At 40.6% G+C, this 8,692-nt stretch overlaps 1 protein-coding gene across 1 annotated transcript; it reads right to left on the reverse strand.

Annotated features, from left to right (window-relative positions):
* Window positions 1–6,446: 6,446 nt before the first annotated feature.
* On the reverse strand, window positions 6,447–7,385 carry LOC120877096 (olfactory receptor 5B2-like). Its single transcript, XM_040259425.1, has one exon. It carries the CDS (start codon window positions 7,383–7,385, stop codon window positions 6,447–6,449), a length of 939 nt encoding a protein of 312 aa, XP_040115359.1.
* Window positions 7,386–8,692: the final 1,307 nt, after the last annotated feature.

Here is an 8,692-nt window from a genome sequence, read left to right on the forward strand (position 1 = left end):
TTAATATCACAGCATCGAGTCATGTTGTTTACATGTACCCCCTCATATAAGATGATGAAAAGGGGGTTTATTCTTCATATAAACCCCCAACCTTCATCTAACAATGATCAAAAAATTCAGACAAATGCAAGTTAGGAGACTTTACAAAATATCTGACTTTACAAAATATTCCCCAAAACTTTAGGATTATGAAAAATGAGGAAAGACTGAGAAACTGTCATAGACAAGAAGAAATGAAGGAACCACGAGCTGTTGACTCAATGTTGTTCCTGAGTTGTCTCCTAGAAGAGAAAAAAAATCGGTTGGAAAAAAATTGCAAAATCCAAGTAAAATCTAAAGTTTAGATAATAGTAACACCAATGTTGATGTCCAAGTTTGACAAAGGTACCTGGTGGCTCAGCTGCTAAGGAAGCTGCCTGCAATGTGGGAGACCTGGGTTTGATCCCTGGGTTGGGAAGATCCCCTGGAGAAGGGAACGGCTCCCCACTCCAGTATTCTGACCTGGAGAATCCCATGGACTGTACACAGAGAGTTGGACAGGACTGAGAGACTTCACACATGGTAAAGACAGTCACAGTAGGGTCAGGGAATGGGTATATGGGAATTGTCAGTAATACCTCTGTAAGCTGTTTTTAAAATTTTAAAATACTCTCAAATTTTAAAAATATTTAAAATAATAATAACAAAATGATTCTAGCAGGAGAAACATTCCTCATCGCGTAGACTTTAGAGCTGGAGGGAATGTCACTAGTATCCCATCAACATACAGTAGTGAGATAAATTTAGCCTTGTCCCACTAGAATCAGCATGACTGCCTTAAGGCATTAAAGTGAGGTCACTCAGTTGTGTCCGACTCTTCGCGACTTGTGGACTGTAGCCCACCAAGCTCCTCCATCCATGGGATTCTCCAAGCAAGAATGCTGGATTCGGTTGTCATTTCCTTCTCCAAGGCATTAAAGCACAGTCTTATAAACCTCGAGATGCTGAATGCCTCTAACTGCATAGAGATGGAGAAGACAAACGAACAAACACTGTTGTGCAGCTTTATTACAGATCACTGGAAGGTGAAAATCAAGTGACAATTATCTTTCATGCTAGTTTACTGAATATAGGCTATATTTACATTCAATAGGGGTATTTAGGGTCATCAATATGCTACTGGAGGTCAGTGGAGAAATACCTCCAGAAAGAGTGAAGGGATGGAGCCAAAGCAAAAACAATACCCAGATGTGGATGCGACTGGTGATAGAAGCAAGCTCTGATGCTGTAAAGAGCAATATTGCATAGGAACCTGGAATGTCAGGTCCATGAATCAAGGCAAATTGGAAGAGGTCAAACAGGAAATGGCAAGAGTGAACATTGACATTCTAGGAATCAGCGAACTAAAATGGGCTGGAATGGGTGAATTTCACTCAGATGACCATTATATCTACTATTGCGGGCAAGAATCCCTCAGAAGAAATGGAGTAGCTATCATGGTCAACAAAAGAGTCTGAAATAATCTTTGTTCATCTCCAAGGCAAACCATTCAATATCACAGTAATCCAAGTCTATGCCCCAACCAGTAATGCTGAAGAAGCTGAAGTTGAACGGTTCTATGAAGACCTACAAAACTTTTTAGAACTAACACCCAAAAAAGATGTCCTTTTCATGATAGGGGACTGGAATGCAAAAGTAGGAAGTCAAGAAACACCTGCGATAACAGGCAAATTTGGCCTTGGAATGCAGAATGAAGCAGGGCAAAGGCTAATAGAGTTTTGTCAAGAAAATGCTCTGATCATAGCAAACACCCTCTTCCAACAACACAAGAGAAGACTGTACACATGGACATCACCAGATGGTCAACACTGAAATCAGATTGATTATATTCTCTGCAGCCAAAGATGGAGAAGCTCTATACAGTCAACAAAAACAAGACCAGGAGCTGACTGTGGCTCAGATCATGAACTCCTTATTACCAAATTCAGACTTAAATTGAAGAAAGTAGGGAAAACTGCTAGACTATTCAGGTATGACCTAAATCAAATCCCTTATGATTATACAGTGGAAGTGAGAAATAGATTTAAGGGCCTAGATCTGATAGATAGAGTGCTTAATGAACTATGGAATGAGGTTTGTGACATTGTACAGGAGACAGGGATCAAGACCATCCCCATGGAAAAGAAATGCAAAAAAGCAAAATGGCTGTCTGGGGAGGCCTTACAAATAGCTGTGAAAAGAAGAGAAGCGAAAAGCAAAGGAGAAAAGGAAAGATATAAGTATCTGAATGCAGAGTTGCAGAGAATAGCAAGAAGAGATAAGGAAGCCTTCTTCAGCGATCAATGCAAAGAAATAGAGGAAAAGAACAGAATGGGAAAGACTAGAGATCTTTTCAAGAAAATTAAAGATACTAAGGGAACATTTCATGGAAAGATGGGCTCGATAAAGGACAGAAATGGTATGGACCTAACAGAAGCAGAAGATATTAAGAAGAGGTGGCAAGAATACACAGAAGAACTGTACAAAAAAGATCTTCACGACCCAGATAATCATGATGGTGTGATCAGTAATTTAGAGCCAGACATCTTGGAATGTGAAGTCAAGTGGGCCTTAGAAAGCATCACTATGAACAAAGCTAGTGGAGATGATGGCATTCCAGTTGAGCTGTTTCAAATCCTGAAAGATGATGTTGTGAAAGTGCTGTACTCAATATGCCAGCACATTTGGAAAACTCAGCAGTGGCCACAGGACTGGAAAAGGTAAGTTTTCATTCCAATTCCATAGAAAGGCAATGCCAAAGAATGCTCAAACTACCACACAATTGCACTCATCTCACATGCTAGCAAAGTAATGCTCAAAATTCTCCAAGCCAGGCTTCAGCAATACGTGAACTGTGAACTTCCAGATGTTCAAGCTGGTTTTAGAAAAGGCAGAGGAACCAGAGATCAAATTGCCAACATCCGCTGGATCATGGAAAAGACAAGAGAGTTCCAGAAAAACATCTACTTCTGCTTTATTGACTATGCCAAAGCCTTTGACTGTGTGGATCACAATAAACTGTGGAAAATTCTAAAAGAGATGGACATACCAGACCACCTGACCTGCCTCTTGAGAAATCTGTATGCAGGTCAGGAAGCAACAGTTAGAACTGGACATGGAACAACAGACTGGAAAAGGAGTGCGTCAAGGCTGTATATTGTCACCCTGCTTCTTTAACTTCTATGCAGAGTACATCATGAGAAACGCTGGACTGGAAGAAACACAAGCTGGAATCAAGATTGCCAGGAGAAATATTAATAACCTCAGATATGCAGATGACACCACCCTTATGGCAGAAAGTGAAAAGGAGCTAAAAAGCCCCTTGATGAAAGTGAAAGAGGAGAGCGAAACAGTTGGCTTCAAGCTCAACATTCAGAAAACGAAGATCATGGCATCTGGTCCCATCACTTCATGGGAAATAGATGGGGAAACAGTAGAAACAGTGTCAGACTTTATTTTTCTGGGCTCCAAAATCACTGCCGATGGTGACTGCAGCCATGAAATTAAAAGACACTTACTCCCTGGAAGAAAAGTTATGAGCAGTCTAGATAGTATATTCAAAAGCAGAGACATTATTTTGCCGACTAAGTTCCGTCTAGTCAAGGCTATGGTTTTTCCTGTGGTTATGTATGGATGTGAGAGTTGGACTGTGAAGAAGGCTGAGCGCTGAAGAATTGATGCTTTTGAACTGTGGTGTTGGAGAAGACTCTTGAGAGTCCCTTGGACTGCAAGGAGATCCAACCAGTCCATTCTGAAGGAGATCAGCCCTGGGATTTCTTTGGAAGGAGTGATGCTAAAGTAAAGCTCCAAACTCCAGTACTTTGGCCACTTCATGTGAAGAGCTGACTTGTTGGAAGACTTTGATGCTGGGAGGGATTGGGGGCAGGAGGAGAAGGGGACGACAGAGGATGAGATGGCTGGATGGCATCATGGACTCGATGGACATGAGTCTGAGTGAACTCTGGGAGTTGGTGATGGACAGGGAAGCCTGGCGTGCTGCAATTCATGGGGTCGCAAAGAGTTGGACATGACTGAGCGACTGAACTGAACTGAACTGAACTGAACTGAAGAGTTAATTGGTCATTCAGCATATGATGTAATTTTACAAATTGAATCAAATATTAAAAACTTTTAATAGTTTCTTATCTTTGTGTCTTTTGTGACTTACTATATAGAATCTATCCGATGTTGCCTGCCACTTAAGGAGACATAATTCCAAAGGGAAAAATGTTTAAGATGGTTTCTGATGATCTATTGGATGCTGTAGGTTCCAAAAGTTCATTGTGTAACTGAGAGTGGGTTCTGACTGCTCATCACTCAAGTCATTAAAGGCAAGGTTGGTGGAAAGGAAAATTTGCTTCGTTTTGAATGATGGCAACAGGCAGGAAGAGCAGACTCTTGTCCAAAGGCCAGCTCTGCCCCCAGCCCCAGCAATCAGAGGGCAAGTGCTTTCATGGGCTGAGGGAGAGAGCTCCATGTAGACACAACGCAGTCAGCTCTGACCGTCACCTTGAAAGTGGTCTTCAGTGGTCTGACCAGTGTCCTTTTGATTGTTTTAATGACAATGAGTCTTCAGTTCCAGGGTCATTTTGTTCCCATGTGTTTTCAGGCCAGTTCTTGGCATTGTGGCAGCTTGTGTCATGACTACAGGCTGGTCATCATGTATCATCATGTCTCCACCTGGTGGGGGTTTCGGTATCTATGGCCCAGAATACTATCCACAGCCCTTGAGAAGGAAGTAAAGGGCCTAGACTTTGCTTGCTTACTAAACTGGTATTATTTGGTCCCCTTGACTATGTCCCTTTGTTTCTGCGCCTTCCCCCTACCAGCTTTCTTCCACTCTAGTCATTTTATCCCTTTGAAAAATTATCATGTGAACATGCTATTTCTCCAAAATGACTGAGTCAAGCTGGAAATATTATAATCCATTAAATGCCATGCTTATGTAGCTTCCCATAAAATGTGCCAATAAAATGACACCTTCATTTGAAAAATGGCAAAACTCTTCCTCTACATTGGACAAATTTTCTATTAAATAAATAAAGGTTCAACATAACTTTATATTCCAATACCCTAATTGATTTTGATTTTACTAAGGGAAATACACTGTAATATAATCATCAGCAGTTCAAAAATTTAACATACAATGCAGAAAAGACTCAATTTATTTGTACTTTTGATAATTGTTTAGTGAGAATCTACTATGAAACACATAACCAGTTAGGTACAGAGAATCACATGATGAGAAAAAGAGATAAAGTCACTGTTTTTAGGGAACTTACATTCTAGCTGGGAGAAGTAGTTAACAAACCAGTGGGCAAATAAATATACAAGAGTGATTGTTGATAAGGATTATAAAGAAAAATACAGGGTTAAGAGTTGGTGTGTAAGGGGATGGAGAGAGTGTTTTATAAAGATAGTCAGAGAAGTATCTGGGTTAGGATAACATTTAAGGACATTCTGAATTAAGTAAGAGAAGATTCCACTTGGAGCAGCAAATTCAAAGGCTCTGATGCATAAACATGTAAAGTTGTCAAGAAATAGCAAGTGAATCAGTGTGAGTGGAGCCGGGAGAAGACTTGGAGAGCAAAAAAGGTGATCTAACTCAACTAAAGTATGAACAAATGAGAAGCATCAACCATTTCAAAGCATTCTCAGACAGAAAAATGCACGTTATTAATACTCTCTGGATTTTCTTAAACATAATTAAACTTTGTGGTCATATATAAATAATGGAAAATCCTTTTATTTTCTTTATTTTTCTTCTGTTCAAGTTCATTCATCCTTTTGAAAATTGTAATGTGAACATTTGGTTTTACAAAATGACTCAGCCAAGACAGACGTATAACTTCATTTAAATATGATATTTATGTGTCTTTCAATAAAATGTGCCAATGAAGCCCATCCTTTCATTTAGGATTACATAACATTTTTTTTTTTTACCAATTAAGGGTCTTAAAACAGATATTCCATTAAAGAAATAAGATTAGACATAAATTTGTATTCTAATAGCTTTAAATTATCTTAGATTATTGTATTATAAACCACCTGCACCACAAATTTACGAGGGCCACGTGTATCTGATCACATGCCCACACAGAGCAGACATATGTGTTTCTGTTCATGAACTTGCTGGTCCCGCTGATTTACATGTATGTTTGCACTGCCATGCTATAGAGAAAATGCCTGTGTAGCAAGTGAATAAGTAAAAAACCATTAGAAATATTTTTAAGAAACAGGACTCAAAATGTCTTATGCTTTACTTGAGCCATATTTAGTTCAAGTATCACATATATTTTATTTTTATTATACAACAGATTTCTGAGTGGTAAGAATATAACTTTAGCAATTAAATGCACTTCAAGGCTAAAAATGTGAATGGAAAGACTTAAGAGGAACAAAACTAGATTACTGTACGTCATGCAGCATTAAAATCCTAGAGAGAATTTTGCCTTCCCCCAAACCTTCTTGAATGCACTTTGCACCTCTTTGTTCCTCAGGCTGTAGACTATAGGGTTCAGCATGGGGATGACTATAGCATAGAACACAGAGGCCACTTTGTCTGTGTCCATGGAATGGCTGGCGCTGGGTTGTAAGTACATGAAGATGATTGTCCCGTAGAAGATGCTGACTGCCGAGAGGTGACTAGCGCAGGTGGACAAGGCTTTTTGGTATCCCTTAGCCGAGTGCATCTTCAAGACAGTGATAAATATGAGGAGGTAGGAAATAAATATTACCAGAAGAGCAAAAAAGACATTAAAGCTTGAAATTAACACGAGAACCACCTCTCTAACATGTTTATCAGAGCAAGAGAGAGCCATGACAGCCGGAATATCACAGAAAAAGTGATGGACCACCTTGGACTTACACAGAGAAAGACTGAATGTGCCCCCGACATGGATGGAGGCATTCACAAATCCACAGACGTAGGAGCCTATGGCCAGATGGGCACACACACTCGTCTTCATGGTGATGGTGTAACGCAGAGGTTCGCACACTGCGGCGTGGCGATCATAGGCCATTGCAGCTAAGAGGAAATTTTCCACACTGGCAAAGGCTGCAAAAAAGAATATCTGAGTAGCACAGGCATTGTATGAGATGACCTTGTCTGCTCTAAGAAACCCAGCCATCACTTTCGGTGTGACAGCTGAGGAGTAGCCAAAGTCCACCAAAGAGAGATTAATGATGAAAAAGTACATTGGGGTGTGAAGACGGGAGTCCAGCAAGATCAGTGTGATCATCCCCAGGTTTCCAAAAACACTGATGAGGTAAATGAGGGTGAAAACAATGAAGAGGAGGGTCTGAAGATCTGGAGCATTGGTTAGACCCACCAAGATGAAATCTGTCACCTGTGTGCAATTCTCCATGGGAATTTTCTAAATTCTCTGTAGTAATGAGAAAGCAAGGAACATCTGGTAAACAGCAAAGGGTTTGCACTGGAATTATATAAACACCCTGATATTTTATCATTTTATGATGGCAACAAATTATTCTTCTTGATTCTCTGATCTAAAGCATAGTTTTGGTCTTCCCTGGTGGTCTAGTGGTTAAGAAGCTGCCTGCCGAAGCAGGGGGCATGGGTTGGATTCCTCATCCAGGAGAGTCCCACATGCTGTGGAGCAACCAAGCCCAGGCCCCACAGCTGTTGAAAGGCACACACTCTAGAGCCCAAGCTCCACAACAAGAGAACTCATGGCAGTGAAAAGCCCATGCACCACAGCCAGGAAGTTGCCCCGCTCACCACAACTATAGAAAGCCCACGAGCAGCGGCAAAGACTCAAAGCAGTCAGGAAAGTGGGGAAAAAATAAAGCATAGAGAGGAATAAGAAACTTAGCAAATGAATTCTCTAACAGTTACATGCTGTTGAAGCTGAAAGATCTGCGCAGATTACATTGTCAATTTCCCACTTGTGCAAATGAACAAGCTGAAGTGCAGAAAGAGATTATTATTTGTTTTATATCACACAATACATTGACCACCTGATGTGAAAAAGGTCATTTGAAAAGACCCTGATGCTGGGAAATATTGTAGGTGGGAGGAGAAGGGGATGACAGAAGATGAGATGGTTGGATGGCATCTCAGACTTGATGGACATGAGTTTGAGTAAACTCCAGGAGTTTGTGATGGACAGGGAAGCCTGGCATGCTGTGGTCCATGGGCTCACAAAGAGTTGGACACGACTGAGTGACTGAACTGAATTGAACTGACTGATCACACATTTACCATAAACACATCTTCCAAATCAAATCACTAGACTCTATCAACAGGTTATGTTTATACAGTGCTCGCTCCAAGTACACATTTAAGTTTAATATGCTTAAATATGCTTAATCTTCTCAACTAACCTACAAAAGGCTAAGTGTTTTGAGCAAGTTTATCTGAGTATCAACTGACAGAGTCAAGCTTTGGACCCAGGCAGAGTGATTTCCAGGACGCATGCACCTAACTGAAATTTAATTGAATTTATTTTTAACTAAGGTGAAAAGTGAAGTCGCTCAGTCATGTCCGACTCTTTGCGACCCGTGGACTGTAGCCCACCAAGCTCTTCCGTCCATTCTCCAGGCAAGAATACTGGAGTGGGTTGCCATTTCCCACTAAAGCTTATATTTATTCATTGCATATCTTAGAGGCATACATAGCCAAAGGGGCAATTCTAAAAAGAAAATGTGCCAT

The sequence above is a fragment of the Oryx dammah genome, unplaced genomic scaffold, assembly GCF_014754425.2.
Source record: "Oryx dammah isolate SB20612 unplaced genomic scaffold, SCBI_Odam_1.1 HiC_scaffold_17, whole genome shotgun sequence".
NCBI classification, from domain to species: Eukaryota; Metazoa; Chordata; class Mammalia; order Artiodactyla; family Bovidae; genus Oryx; species Oryx dammah.

Excerpts from the sequence above, each read along its gene's own strand:
- LOC120877096 (XM_040259425.1), bottom strand. The coding sequence starts at position 7,385 with ATGGAGAATTGCACACAGGTGACAGATTTCATCTTGGTGGGTCTAACC.